Source organism: Rutidosis leptorrhynchoides, chromosome 7 (assembly GCF_046630445.1).
Source record: "Rutidosis leptorrhynchoides isolate AG116_Rl617_1_P2 chromosome 7, CSIRO_AGI_Rlap_v1, whole genome shotgun sequence".
Taxonomy (NCBI): Eukaryota; Viridiplantae; Streptophyta; class Magnoliopsida; order Asterales; family Asteraceae; genus Rutidosis; species Rutidosis leptorrhynchoides.
The window spans coordinates 106,265,300-106,282,092 of NC_092339.1; the positions used below are offsets into that span (position 1 = coordinate 106,265,300).

The window sequence follows — 16,793 nt, forward strand, 5'->3', positions numbered from 1 at the left end:
GGGTACTAGAGGTGGATGAAAGATTGGAAGTAAGTTGGTGTTCTTGGAGGGTTTTCTTGAAGTGTTTTTGTATGGTTTTCTTATGGTGTTTTAGTATGGTTTTTGAAGCTAGATCTTCAAGGTTTCTTGCTGAATGTTTATGGAGGTTAAGAGTGAAGAGAGAGTGTGTGTTTATCTTAAGAAATTTGGAGTTAAAATGAAAGAAAATGATGATACATATATAGCTAAAAAAAACGTGAATGGGGGGCATGGAGACAAAATTTTCAAGCTATCATTTTATGTATCTAGTCTTATTTGCATCTAAGTTCAATTACCTAGTTCTAAGGGCAGTAACAAGAGTAGGTTTGGTGGTGATTTGATGTGTATTTACTATTAGTAAATACGTATAAAAGCTAGGTATGATACGAGTATAAATACTCTAGGTATACGTATAGAAATTTTGTGAAAAATGGAATGAGGATTCAAATATAGCTATCTTTTGTGAATACACTTATATGGTTTTATGTATTTAAGTCTTTAAAAGTGATTAAATACATTACTTATACAATATATGTATAAACATTATATGTCTTAAGTATTTATGTCAAATAACGTTACATATAGTTATCGTTTTGAAAACTTAAGTTAGTAGTTTCAAAATATACTTATAACTTGTTGTTATTAATACAAAATGAGATATTAAAACATTTATTAATCATGTTAAATATGTATATATACATATATATACACAACCGTATAATTATCATATATTGTATAGTTCGTGATATCATCGGTCAAACTAGACGGTCAAACGTTGTGTAAAACTCTTTTCGGAAATATAAATCTCGATAATTTGGATTGCTTATCATGTTGGTAAGGTTAAATTTATGTAAATATTAATCTTATAAGTATAGAATGATCGAAAAAGTGCGGGTCGTTACAACTCACGTATCAATATTGAGATTCAATATTGCAGGAAAGGTACGTAGACGCAACGGAGATGATAAACACTATATTAATCTCACGAGCATACCCATGAACCATGCCCAATCACCTCCATAGCTATAATCCATAATTTCCTTAATCCAATCCCACTCGAAAAACAATTTCGAAATCACTCGGACAGCACTCTGACGTAATATTTTATGTATACTAATAATATCTTGAAATAATACGGAGTAAATATATATATGTAAATCGATCGAAAGAGTTTAGAGAAAAATATTTTCAAGTTTCTTATGAAATAATGAAACCTATTGAATTCTATTTATAATAGATTTTTCAATTATTAAAGTGAATTATTAAAGTATGAATTATTAAAGTGAATTATTAAAGTATGAATTATTAAAGTGAATTATTAAAGTATGAATTATTAAAGTGAATTATTAAAGTATGAATTATTAAAGTATAACTTATTAAAGTGAATTATTAAAGTTAAAGTAAAGTAAAAATAAAGTAAAGGTAAAGTTTAAGTATAGTAAAAGTATAAAACTATGTACGTATAATACGCGTATAAATATATATAATATTACTTTAAATTGTTATATATATTTAATAAAATAAAATATAAATATCGTTATCTTTATCATACTGGTTAAGTAATGAGTTGTCAAAAGTGGTTCTAGATATTTATAAAAGTTATATACGTTTTAATAATAAAGTTCTTTTTAAACTGAAAACGTTTTTGTACGTTTGAAACTAAATCAAATAAATATAATAATTTTGTTTTCCAAAACCAAATATATTTTTAAGAATCATTTTGTTTAAAGGTTAAAATAATGGAAATCATTATATCATAAAATGTTTTAGAAAAGTAGAATCATATATATTCATAATAGGTTTCAAGTTTTTAAATTACAGTTTGTTGGTGAAGCATGAGATAAAGTTCAAAGGTTAAATAAACGTATGAAATCATCTTAATGAAAAATGTCGAGTTACATAACTTGTCGATATCCAACATCTAAGTTATTTACACTTCACGTTCTTACTTATAAATCACTTTACCATTTTCCGAATGTTGTCAAAAAGAATAGATTTCTTAAATCACAGTGGACCTCATAACATAGACCCGTAATCATATCATAATGTATCTGATAAATCAATCATTTGATATTATCTTCTAATTCCATCGATAAACATATTGAAACAAATACGTTCATGTAAAGTATTATATGTTTAATACTTTATTAATATTCTCAAGTTATAATATATATATACATATTTATTTATATATAACGGTTCATGAATCGTCGGAATTTGGTCGAGGTTATAATGAATGTATGAACACAATTTAAAATTCTTGAGATTTAACTTAACAAACTTTGCTTATCGTGTCGGAATAATATAAAGATAAAGTTTAAATTTGGTTGGAAATTTCCGGGTTGTCACAGTACCTACCCGTTAAAGAAATTTCGTCCCGAAATTTGAGTGGAAAGGTCGTGAATGATAATAAGTATGTTTTAATGATGCATACAGGCTGAAAATTAGAGTTTTATCATCAGCGAATAATTTGGATAAACAATCCATTTATATGAAGAGTACGAATGAAGCTAACATAGAAGAGTGAAATGAGTAAGTGTAGATTCATCTTATCATTTGACGTAGATATGATTGATTTCCAGATTTCAAGGGATTTGAAGAAAATATTTGTAATAAGATTTGATTCTCCGGTAACAAAAGGAATTAGGATCCGCTTTAAATGCGATCGTCCATTTTAATTCTTCTGTCGGAGATTTTCTTATAAATTTACCTCCTTCGTTTTCTTACAACTCACACCTTCTGTTGATGCATTTTATGCAAGTCCCTAGACATCTACCCACGTCCATTGTAGGTACAACAGTTTACAGGCCACCATGATCGTTCGTTATTATCCTATCCGTGTTTGTATGTGGTTACAACAACTGCAGGAACGAGATTTGGATGTTTGACTATGTTAGACTTAGTCAGACGTCCGAGTGAAGCCTCACTCGTACGGCTGACAGGCTCATACGCACGGTTGATGCTGAGCTAAGTCACAATTACAACCTAAATGAGAAGACACGAGTGAGTGATCACCCGTACGGCTGATGAAGCCAACTCGTATGTGTGATGGATGAATCATACTGGTGAGTCAACAGCAGGGGTATATAAAGTCTTATGTTCTTCATTTTAGGTTAAGCCTCTCATTTGTTACACACACTCAGATCTGGTGAGCTCCTCCGATTCTCTCTCAACCCAAATCACCCAGGTGGTGAATAATAGCTCTAGGTGTTGATCTAATCACACTTGATTTAGTTGTGGTATGACTAAATTAATCCCAAAAAGCTTAACCTATTCACTAGAGGGTTTGATTCACTTATTCCGTCATTGTGTGTGTTAAATCTGTTGATTTCTAAGTTCCTAGTCATGTTTCATCACCTTCTATTCTTTCCCCCTCAACTCATATTTTAAAGTATTCATCAATATGCTCCATCCAGTTCTGATTCACGATATACTTATAACTTTCATATCGGTTATTCTTCTTTTTCATCTACCGCCAGAAGAATCTATTTACTTCTACTATACTCTTGGGTTTAAAGTGTTTCTAGTTCTCCCGTGTCTTTATATTGCTATATGCATCGATATATATGGTTTATAATTTTTGGTTTGTCGTTGGGCTTTATATCTTCCCAAATATTTCAAAGTCTCTGTTTTTATCTTCTATAATCATTGTCATCCACAGTTAATGCTCTCTTTTATTTGCTGCAATTTATACCCCAATTTCTATTTCGGAGTTTTGTCCTTTCGTTTCTTCTTCTTGCGATTAAGCACCGCTTGTAATGGTCCAGAATTCACAGATATGAATTTCGGAATGAACATTGTTAATGTTCTAGGAAGGAAATTGTGATGGCACGATCTTGACTTGTCAAATTACTAGAATACCTTGTAAAAGGCCGAATCATCAAGAAATATTTTCTTGATATTTTAGAGGTTAAATAGAATACAAGAGTCGTATAACATGGCACATGATGATGTTATGATCTGTGAATCATCACGTTCCATTTAGAAACTCAACATGAATTACTGTAATATAATCACGTTGATCAAGTGTCATTATATTATACTAACTCATGCTTCAGTTTCCAACACTACTTCAAAAACATTCATATTTTAAACTCAAAGGTTTACAGAGTATAGGAACTAAACAGTTTCCTTTTTGATGTAATACAGATAGTGCAAAGAGATAAATGATTCCAGATAAGAATAGTTATGGAAATATCTTCAGAAATATGGAGGATATTTATAATGAAAGATACGATGATATCTTAGAATTTCTAATATCAGAGGATGATGAAGAATATTGTCTGTAAGGGTTTAGTGTCAGGAGCAAGGTATTCGTTAATGACTTCAGCAAACACTGAATCATTTGGATTCTTTGAAGGCAGGTTCAGTCTTTGTGATTTGTCCACAGCCTCCTTCATACTTTGCTCAATCCGTTTTCCAGTTCCAAAACTTCTCTATTTCTGAGCTTTGTTAATACACTAATCTTTATCATCAAACTTTTTACTGCTAAGGTCATTTACAGTATTTGTTGCTTCATCAGCATTTCGAGAACTAGTTCGCGGTTCAGAGTATTTTTCAGAAACTTCACTTTCGAAGTATGTAAGCCTTGGAAATAGACGTTATGTATAACTGTTGGCGTCAACATGCTGTGAGATTTCAAAATACTGATTGCTAATTCCCAATGATTCGTATGGCAATTCTCGTTACAAGAGGCAGATGAGTAAATGATGAGGTTTAGATAAATATAAAGATTCTTCGGAATGCCCAAGATCAGTGAAGTTGTTGGTAAGTTTATTGCTAATGTGGTGGAATATGAAAGGTTCTCCGGTAACAAAAGGGTAATCACATATATCAAAATTATGATAAGGCTACTCTGAATGAAAAAATCGAAGTTGTCTTGCTGGAGCTGTGATATAATTTGCTACTTTGCAAAGGAATTGCAAGGTTATTTTGGCTAATAAATGCCAAAAGATCTGACACAGATATGTGTTGAATTATGACTTTGGTTTCGAGAGCTTTTTAAGTACATAACTGTGAGTAATATGTGGTTGGATCATCATCTCGATTGCTCATTATTTGAAGTGTCTTCAGAGATTTTCGAAGGGTTTGAACACAGATTGTAATCGTTTGTATACATTTGATGTTCTAACACACTTTTGAAGTCAAAGTGTAGCTTTGAAAGATGTGGGAATCTAAAAGTGATGGTACCGGTTATATCTCGAATTGAATTATGAGATTTTAAAATCAGAATATGTAATTGGGTTTGAATGAGTATGGTTGTTTTGATTTCTATGAAAGAATGTATATTATTGTGAAAGTAGGAAGTATAATTGATAATTTGCTTAATCTGATTCGAAGAATGTAACATATTAATTGTGAATTTATATATATCTCTCGGGTATTACCTACCCGTTAAAAAAATTTCACAATTAATATTTTGTACATAAGAATTTTATTACAGTCTTTATGAAAATATATATGTATATATTCTCCTCAGATGTAACATAGATTTTAATGAGTTAATACTAAATTAAACTCATTCGATTTACGGTTGGAACTAGAATTGAATAATTCCTTGAAGGCTTTAGAGGTTACATAAGTATTTCTTCAATAATATTGAAATTATGAATCAATACTTCGTTATTTGTTGAGATGTGATGTTGGTTTTCGTTAAATTCTTGTGAACTTCGCAAAGTACGAATGATGTTATCTGAAAAGTTTCGGTTACATCAATGATGAAGTGTAAAATCAAATATATACTTGATTTATTAGGAATTGGAACTTGTTGAATTGAGACAGAGATTGTAGTTAACGATGGTTAAGTTGCAGGCGAGGGACGTACATTATTGCATATTTGTAATATGAATTAACCGAGTAGTTAAGATTCACACACAATAGTTTAGCACGGAAAGATTTATTTTTTATTTCAAAATATATATATATATATATATATATATATATATATATATATATATATATATATATATATATATATATATATAAAATATATATATAATTTCTTCAGAGGGAATGAGTTAATTCTTCATAACTTGTTGATACAATATACACGTTATTGATTCGTAATGATGTCCACAGTGATTCTTGAACTGACGGAGTTTGTGATGTTATAGGTGTTGTTGATTCTGATGTTGACTGTACTGACGATGCTGGTGACGTTGACGGTACTGTTGATGCTGTTGGTAAAACAAGTTTAACGTGTTAATCACACACCATTTTTGTCAGGGTTTCTACTCTTCCTTCTATCATTTTGGTTCGCTTAACTGATTTATGGTTAGGGCTAGATTAGATAATCTCTAAGACTTTAGAGATTATATAATCGCCGCGGAATGTTTCTCCAATGAAGTTAGGAATAAATACTTCGTCAGTTATTGTTGTTGGTACTCCATGGTATCTATGGTGCGTATGACGTTGATGCTCGTGGGTCAGATTGTGAAGTTGAGGTTTACAACTCGGTTGTGGTTGGAGGTGGTAATGGTATTGTTGGCGTTGATGATGGTGGTACTGGTTATGCTGCTGGTGCTGCTGCTGGTGTTTGTAATCTCTGCACCATATTTTCCAAAGCCACTACCCGAGCGCGAAGTTCGTTGACTTCTTCTATTATTCCAGGATGATTGTCGGTCAGAATGAGCGGATAAATAAAATCTAGAATTTGATGTAGTATATAATCGTGACGAGATACCCTGGAAATGAGAGAGAAAATGGTGTCTCGAACAGGTTCGCCGGTAAGTGCTTCAGGTTCTTCGCCAAGAGGGCAATGTGGTGGATGGAAAGGATCACCTTCTTCTTGTTTCCAATGATTAAGGAGGCTACGAACCCATCCCCAATTCATCCAGAATAGGTGATGACTGATTGGTTGATCCATTTCGGTCACACTGCTTTCGGAGCTTGAGTCAGATTCCATTTCGGAATCCGAGTGACCTGAACTGATGACAAATTCCATTTCGTACGATTGGATAAAGGATTTTTGATATAAAATGATTTTTCGGCAATCGGGTGGTATTCTATTTACATAGGATATCTATATATAGAGATCAAAAGATTTCATAGATTACGGAGGAATTTGCGGGATATGTCAGGCAAAGTTTAAGTAACAGATAAGATAAGATATGATTTAGCAGATACGCTAAGATATGAATTTTGTCTATACACTACTCATGCAATTAATGTAGCAAGATGTGTCTAGACTAAAAATGATAAGCAGGTAATTTCCTATGGATGATAAGCAGATGATTTTCGACTAGAAATGATAAGCAAAACTTTTGACATGCAGACATGGTCGAAGTCCAGACTCACTAATGCATCCTAACGACTTATCAATTAGACACACTAATGCAGAACTGGTTCGCTAAGACCACCGCTCTGATACCAACTGAAAGGACCCGTTCATATACATTATAAACGATTCACAATAGTTGATTACATTGCGAGGTATTTGACCTCTATATGATACATTTTACAAACATTGCATTCGTTTTTAAAAGACAATCTTTCTTTACATCAAAAATTGACAGGCATGCATACCATTTCATAATATCCACTATCCAACTATAAATTGATTTAATAATAATCTTTGATGAACTCAATGACTCGAATGCAACGTTCTTCGAAATATGCTATGAAAGACTCCAAGTAATATCTTTAAAATGAGAAAATGCACAGCGGAAGATTTCTTTAACACCTGAGAATAAACATGCTTTAAAGTGTCAACCAAAAGGTTGGTGAGTTCATTAATTTATCATAATCATTTATTTCCATCATTTTAATAGACCACAAGAATTTCATTTCCAGTTCTCATAAATATACGTCCCATGCATAGAGACAAAAAAATAATCATTCATATGGTGAACACCTGGTAACCGACATTAACTAGATACATATAAGAATATCCCCTATCATTCCGGGATCCTCCTTCGGACATGATATAAATTTCGAAGTACTAAAGCATCCGGTACTTTGGATGGGGCTTGTTGGGCCCGATAGATCTATCTTTAGGATTCGCGTCAATTAGGGTGTCTGTTCCCTAATTCTTAGATTACCAGACTAAATAAAAAGGGGCATATTCGATTTCGATAATTCAACCATAGAATGTAGTTTCACGTACTTGTGTCTATTTTGTAAATCATTTATAAAAATTGCGCATGTATTCTCAGCCCAAAAATATAAAGGGTAAAAAGGCAAATGAAACTCACGCATATAATTATTGTAAAACAGTTAATAAAGCATTTGCATGTATTCTCAGCCCAAAAACGTAAAGAGTAAAAGGGAGCAAATGAAACTCACACATATAAATATTGTAAAACAGTTAATAAAGCATTTGCATGTATTCTCAGCCCAAAAATGTAATGAGTAAAAAGGGAGCAAATGAACTCACCATACTGTATTTCGTAGTAAAAATACATATAACGTCATTGAACAAGTGCAAGGTTGGCCTCGGATTTACGAACCTAAATTAATTATATATATTTATGTGTTGGTCAATATTTGTCTAACAAATTAGGTCAAGTCATAGTGTACCACAATTCTAATGCTCGAGACTAATATGCAAAAGTCAACAAAAGTAAATTTGACTCAAAATAATTTCCAAAAATCTATACATGATTAATATATAGTTTAAATATCGTCGTTTTATATTTTTAAATATTTTTAAAAGATTTATTAGAGTAAATAATATAATTTATTTATTAATATATAAAATTTTATATTATATTTATATAATAAAATATACTTTTATATATATTAAGTAATAAAATTTATAGGGTTCATTTAATATTATAAAGATAATATGATAGGTATTATTAAAGTAAGTTATTACACGTAGTAAAATATGTTTGTATCAAATATTTATTTGATAAAATAATATCTATAATGATAGTAAGTAAAAGTTGTATTATTTTGTAATAATAATAATTATTATAAAAATATCAATATTTATAATTATTAAGATGACATTATGATAAAACGATAATTCTAATTATGATAACTTTAATATTTACGATAATTTTTAATATTATCTTTAAAATAATAATTCTATTTAAAATAATAATAATAATAATAATGATATTTTATAGTAACAATGACATTTCTATTAAAATAATAATTTTTGTTAAAATGATAGTTTTAATACTAACGATAATTTTAATAATAATAGTAATGATAAAAATAATAAGAACGATAATTTTATCTAAATCAATATCTTATAATATTTTAATTTCATCATGATACTCTTACCCATTATTTCCTAATAGTTTCGTTTAATAGCTTTTAATCGTCTTTTATATCGTGTTCGTAATAATGATAATAATAGTAATCAAAATAATTAGGTGTTACAAATATTTGTTTTAATTACACTAATATTAATAATGATATTTACTATAACATTATTAACGATAATACTAATAATTATCTTAATGATAATATAGTAATAATAATAATAAAAATAACAATAACCATTTTTAAATAATGATATATATATTTATAATGATAATAATAATAATACCAATAATAATAATAATAATAATAATTGGATAATAATAATAATACTAATTATAACTTTAACGATAATAAAGATAGTAATAATAAAAAAAAATAATTTTTAATGATAAATCCTTTTATTGATAAAGATAATAATAATAATAATAAGATAAAACTAGAACGACGATAATAACGACGATAATAATAATCATTTTTAATAATAATACAAAAATTCGATGGACTATAACTTCAAATCCGTTCATCGAAATCATTCGATATCTAAATGAAAAGTTCTTAATTTTTCGCTAGCTTTCCAACGATATGCATATCTTATACCTTATCTCAGTTGCATATATAACTAATTCAGGATTCAACATAACCTAACTAAAGGCAATATCAAAAGTACAAACATGCATAATCCTATATACTCGAGCACTAGTTAGGGATACACTATTAGTATGTAAAAGTTAAAATATGAGTACTCACGTATCAATATTGAGATTCAATATTGCAGGGAATGTACGTAGACGCAACGGAGATGATAAACACTATATTGATCTCACGAGCATACCCATGAACCATACCCAATCACCTCCATAGCTATAACCCATAATTTCCTTAATCCAATCCCACTCGAAAAACAATTTCGAAATCACTCGGACAGCACTCTGACGTAATATTTTATGTATACTAATAATATCTTGAAATAATACGGAGTAAATATATATATGTAAATCGATCGAGAGAGTTTAGAGAAAAATATTTTCAAGTTTCTTATGAAATAATGAAACCTATTGAATTCTATTTATAATAGATTTTTGAATTATTAAAGTGAATTATTAAAGAATGAATTATTAAAGTGAATTATTAAAGTATGAATTATTAAAGTGAATTATTAAAGTATGAATTATTAAAGTGAATTATTAAAGTATGAATTATTAAAGTGAATTATTAAAGTATAAATTATTAAAGTTAAAGTAAAGTAAAAATAAAGTAAAGGTAAAGTTTAAGTATAGTAAAAGTATAAAACTATGTACGTATAATACGCGTATAAATATATATAATATTAATTTAAATCGTTATATATATTTAATAAAATAAAATATAAATATCGTTATCTTTATCATACTGGTTAAGTAATGAGTTGTCAAAAGTGGTTCTAGATATTTATAAAAGTTATATACGTTTTAATAATAAAGTTCTTTTTAAACTGAAAACGTTTTTGTACGTTTGAAACTAAATCAAATAAATATAATAATTTTGTTTTCCAAAACCAAATATATTTTTAAGAATCATTTTGTTTAAAGTTTAAAATAATGGAAATCGTTATATCATAAAATGTTTTAGAAAAGTAGAATCATATATATTCATAATAGGTTTCAAGTTTTTAAATTACAGTTTGTTGGTGAAGCATGGAATAAAGTTCAAAGGTTAAATAAACGTATGAAATCATCTTAATGAAAAATGTCGAGTTACATAACTTGTCGATATCCAACATCTAAGTTATTTACACTTCACGTTCTTACTTATAAATCACTTTACCATATTCCGAATGTTGTCAAAAAGAATAAATTTCTTAAATCACAGTGGACCTCATAACATAGACCCGTAATCATATCATAATGTATCTGATAAATCAATCATTTGATATTATCTTCTAATTCCATCGATAAACATATTGAAACAAATACGTTCATGTAAAGTATTATACGTTTAATACTTTATTAATATTCTCAAGTTATAATATATATATACATATATATACATATTTATTTATATATAACAGTTCATGAATCGTCGGAATTTGGTCGAGGTTATAATGAATGTATGAACACAATTTAAAATTCTTGAGATTTAACTTAACAAACTTTGCTTATCGTGTCGGAATAATATAAAGATAAAGTTTAAATTTGGTTGGAAATTTCCGGGTTGTCACAACACTGGGGTTAAAATATTGTATCGTAGCAAAGATCTACAAAAGATTCCCAACAGATTCAAACTGTCTGACATAATTGCAAGGTTATGCAAGCCAGGGAAAGTAGTCAGTGCTGGTAGGGTTGAGATTAGTGATGACGAGGTGTCACAACAACATGAGATACACTTGAGAATAATCAAAAGTAATGTGACCTTTAGGAGAGAAGGAGATAATCTATTGTCAGGTACTGAAGCTCTGCTTTTGTATTGCCTACTAGAGGGTATTCAAGTAAATATGGGCCACTTTCTCATTCATGTGATGAAAGATTTTCTTGAGATGGAAGAACCATTTCCGTATGCAGCCTTATTGCATAATGTGTTTGAGAAACTTGGTGTGGTTCAATATGAGGAAAAGCTAGTGCCAGAGAATCCCATTGTGGGATAAGTGTTTCTGAGTTTATGTTTCTGTATTTGTCTTTGTTATTATGTATTTTCAGCTTGGTATGTAATTTGATGATGCTAGTCTGTTAGCATTGATACACTATTCTATGTCTGTAATAATCACACTTCGAACATGTAATTGTGATCTTGATCTCATAGAATGAATGATGTAATATATTCTGTTATGACCACCATGTGTTGTCTAATAAGTCATGAATACTCTGTGCTGATTTGAGTTGTGTTTGCAGTCATTTTCATAATGTCAGGTGTTCAAGCTGATCCAGAAAATGTTGCTCATGAATCAGATACTGAGTCATCAGGGGGTCCGTTTTCTATTGATCTTCCAGGGTTGAAAGCTAACAGTGGTTCCAATCTCACTGCATGTCTAAATGAGAAAGGTCCTAATGCTGGTAAATACAAGGGTGTAATCGAGTTTATGAAACGTTCAAGAGTATTTGCAGCTATCTCTATGCCCTGTACGGCATATTACTCACATCAGAGAGAGTTCTGGGAACATGCAAGAGTTGAGACCGTAGATGACAGGAAGGTTATTGTAAGTACTATTTGTGGTCAGGAGATTAAGATATCTGAAGATACTATTCGAAACACTTTCTTGTTCGAGGATGATGAGAACATGCTGAAGAAGTTGTCAAAGACAAAGATTACTGGATGTGTGTTAAGATGCAAGTATTCTGGTGATATCACGAGAGCAACTATTAAAAGAAGTGGATTCACTCCACCGTATAGATATTTGTCGCTTGTTGTGCTGAGGTGTTTAAGTCCGTTACAAGGAGGGTTTGATGAACTGAGTGAGATCTATCAAGGAATGTTTGCTGCGTTGGTTTTAAAGGCTGATTTCAATTTCTCGGGGGTTATCTTTGATCTACAGGTGGAGAATGTGACGAGTAAGTCATATTTGATTTATCCGAGGTTCTTACAAATTATGATCAACCGTTAAACTGTTGATTTGCCAAGATTGAGTAAAGATGTCATTGATTTGAAACATATGACAGATCTTACTTTCAATCGATTGAATCAGATGAAAAGTGCTAGTGATGGCAAGCTTATGTGTCATCTTGCGAAAGAAACTTATCAGTGTCCTCCAGGGAAGAAGTGGAGAAATGAAAATAGCTTATCTGATCGAGAGACTGATTTTGAGGTAGCGAATAGTGATGAAGAAGTGGAACAACCAGTGAATACTCAAGCTGCTGGTGGGTCAGGTGCTGGTGGATTAGTTGATGAGATTGGTGATGTTAATCCTAATGTTGGTGTTGAGGAAGCTTTAAGGGGATCAAAAAGGAGAATGGTTGAAGATGAGAGTTCTCAGGTCTCAACAAAGCTGAAGTTGAAAAGGAGGTTCAAGTTGGTTTATAAAGATGCTGGTGGATCATCAGCTGGAACTCAACCGGTGACATCGACACCGCAGAATCAAGGACAACAAACTTCACAACAGCAACGTCCTTCAACACAACAGTCACCACATGTGGTTCAACAAGTCTCCTAAGAGACTGTTTCCACTCCTACTCCGGAAGCACCGATTCATGCTGGAACTGAAGGAGGTGTTAGTTCCTCGACTCTCTGCAATTTGAATGATTTATATGTTCAAGCTATGGCTGATAACTTGAGAATGAGGAAGGAAATGGATGAGAAGATTGACCAGCTGAAGGAGGAGAATCGTGTTAAGTCTGAGGATGTTACACGGCTATCGCTGCAAGTTGACCTGTTGCAAAGAAAAGTTGGTGATCAATCGTTGTTATTAACTGATGCGAAAAGAGAAGCTTCTCAAGCTAAGGAGTTGGCTGCATCAGCTCTTGCTAAGATGGCTTCGTGGGAAGAGAAGTTTGATCTGGTTGAGATGCCTGAGGATGAGACTGATAACCGAATGGTAGAGGCTCCTGGTTCCTCCAAAGCTACATCACTGTCAGTAATTCCTCTTAAAATTGATTATAGTTTTAGTGATTTCTTTTCTAAACAGGACGAGCTCAAGCATTCTGTTGTTTATGATGAACTAGAAGAGGGAGAGATCCCTCACAACCTCTCTAGAGAAGAGCTGGACGAAGTGGTGCGTCTAGAGCAAGAGGAAGCTAAAGCTGCTGACGCACAGTCTGACGATTCACCATCTAAGGATGATTCTTTTTGCCCTGAGGTTACAGAGGGTTTTAGCGATAGAGATGTAGATGATTTAGTTGAGAATGTTACTCATGAAGATTTTCCTACATATCAAAATGATAAGAATGAAGATCTTCCTGGTTTTGATGAACTATTTAAGACTGATGATGAGATTTTGAATAGAAGATGTAAAGAGAAAAAAAGAACTGAAGTTTTGCCTGAAGGTTTCTTGCCTGTTAAATATAATGATAAATCCGTTGAGAAGTTGGAAGCTGATTGGAGAGATATCTTGAGGATTAGAAAGTATTGTGAGAAACCAAAGCTTGAGCCGAAGTATTTGAAGATAATTAATCTGAGAAAGAGTGTGAAAGGAAGAATTCTAGCCTGGGCTTACATTGAAGAATTCAACATGTTTGCGGCTAAGCGAGAGTTCGGCATTGATTATTTCAAACATGGTCACGAATTCAAGTCACTACCGTACTTTGAGCTAATGCAGATTGCCAGGTTAAGAATGCTGTATTGTGGAATGAACGATCGATCTTCGTTGCTGGTAAAGAAGATTCGAATTGCATTTAATTCGAAGAAATGGGAAGGTTTTAGGCCACAGTTTCCTAGGATCTGTTACAAAGTTAATCCTAGAACTGGTGAATCTCGAAGAATTGTAAAGTACAAGCGGGCAAAGACGATGAAAAAGGTACCATTGAGGAAATTGCCGCAAAATTGGAGTCAGAGGTTCAGATGGTGGTTTTATGATGATCGTTCTGAAGAAGCTGTGATTATTTTGGATAAGATGAAAGAGGATGATATTGAATGCATTCGTGTGTTGGATCCGATTTGGTTAAGAAACTGTACCGAGGCTGATATTTTCACGTTGTACTATAACCGTATGCTTTATCGACGAGAGAACAAGGTGCAGGATGAACAGTATGTGAAAGTAGCTAAGCTGTGCTACTTGAATAACATGGTAATCGATCCGTACGAATGAATTGAATGATGACTGAAGACTTTTGATATAGAACTAGGTCTTAGGGGGAGTTTGTTAGTGCATAATCCTGAGTTCTATGATGTAATAAGTTCTATTTGTATTATCGTTTACATTTCAGTCGTGTATAAACATTGCCATTGATACTGTGTGTTTGAATTGATTAAGCAATGACGTAAAATGGTTCGAGCTGTTTGGTTGGCAGCTCAGACCATCGACCGATGGTAGAGACCATCGGTCGAGGGACTATCACCATCGGCCGTAGGTCAGAGACCACCGGCCGATGGTCGCTGTAACTTTATATAAATACGGGAGTTGGGTTACATTGTTAATATACACACCCTACACCCCCTAGCCGTCGTATTTCGCTGTTACTATTGTCCCAGACCAAACCCCAACCGAACACAATCATCTAGGCGTCGATTATATCAACATATAGTTGTTTAGATTGATCCCAAAGTGAAACTCGCATTTGATTCATCCTAGTTTATTGTTTTCCGCCCTTATTCTAGGTTTAACGTTTAATCTAAGGTCCTAGATCGTCTACAGAGAGCCCCTCCTTGCCCCTCTTAAAATCTGCCCGCCCTTGGTGGTGGAACTTTTGGCTTGAGTAGCGAAAATAATAAAATGATGTATGGTTATAATTTTGAGGAGGTGAGTAGCATATAAAATTTTTATACCCTAAATATTACTCCGTATAAAAATTGCACTAATAACTGAAATTGGGCCACCCTCCTTTTGTATTACGTAAATCCGCCTATGTTGTGTAGTCTTATCTAGACGTACACTAACATGTATCTGAGTTCATAAAACCAGAGTATATGTAACGATAATGGATTGATCCATAATGATCATAAGGTGGATTCAATTCTATAACATTAGTTATTTTGGATTTGATTCCCAACAACAATAACTTGTTGTGGTTATAATTTTCAAAAGTCAAGTAAAAAAAAAAAAACACATCATGAAAGTTTTGTAACTATAATATATGTTAATGTTAATATAGTTTATCGAGTAAGAACATTCAAAATTGAGACTCGATACTGAATCAATCGTCTAAAAACAGCATCTAATCCATTCTCTATACAATCTAAACTAATTAAAAGATTATCTAACTTCCTATGAGCCATTGTCACTTCTTCTCTGCCATGAAGAATACAAAAGAGTGCATCATCTACACTCTCGACCTCATTCAAGACCTTCTTCGTCTTTTCACTTGGTCGTAATTTGGATATCAACGAGCACCCACCACGTCTAGTCTTGAACGTCGACCCTGGTGATGACAAGAACAATAAAAGCGAACGAATAACATGAGACGTCATCACATTCACTTCCTTAAGAACCTTCACCATCATTTTCAAATTATGATCCTTTAAAGATGGTACATGCATACACTTCTTTTCGGATCTTTTCAATTCTCTAATGCACTTTGATGCATCTTTCTTAGACTTTTTTCGCAAGCTTAAGTACGACAAAATATCATGTGATTCTGTCCCTCGTCTACGAAGACTTGATTGAAGGCAAAAAACTTGTTTCTTCAACTTTTGTTGTGTGTCTCTAACAATGCCACAAGTGTCTAGTAGTTTAATAGAATGATTTAATGCGTCTTCTAGTAAACCTCCATGTTGTGATAGTGAAGAGTAAACAAGCTCCTCCACACATCTATACACTTCCGATAAACCTACTAAACCAATTTGAATGGTTACGGCTGTTAGGGTTTCAGATGAAGAACACGACCTTATTTCCCATGCACGTAACTTGTTTAGCTCTGCTTCGACGCGAAGATAAGTGGGATGTAATCTTGAAGGCAAACTGTTTGATCTATTTGGAGGCATTGCAAATGTTTTCATTTTCA

The 16,793-nt window shown here is 32.1% G+C and overlaps 1 protein-coding gene across 1 annotated transcript; it reads right to left on the minus strand.

Annotated features, from left to right (window-relative positions):
• Window positions 1-15,945: 15,945 nt before the first annotated feature.
• Window positions 15,946-16,788, minus strand: LOC139859496 (uncharacterized). The gene has a single exon (XM_071848279.1). The coding sequence runs from the start codon at window positions 16,786-16,788 to the stop codon at window positions 15,946-15,948; it is 843 nt and encodes a 280-aa protein (XP_071704380.1).
• Window positions 16,789-16,793: the final 5 nt, after the last annotated feature.

What these genes read in the sequence shown, in the direction of transcription:
- LOC139859496 (XM_071848279.1), bottom strand. Translation starts at nt 16,788, where the DNA reads ATGAAAACATTTGCAATGCCTCCAAATAGATCAAACAGTTTGCCTTCA.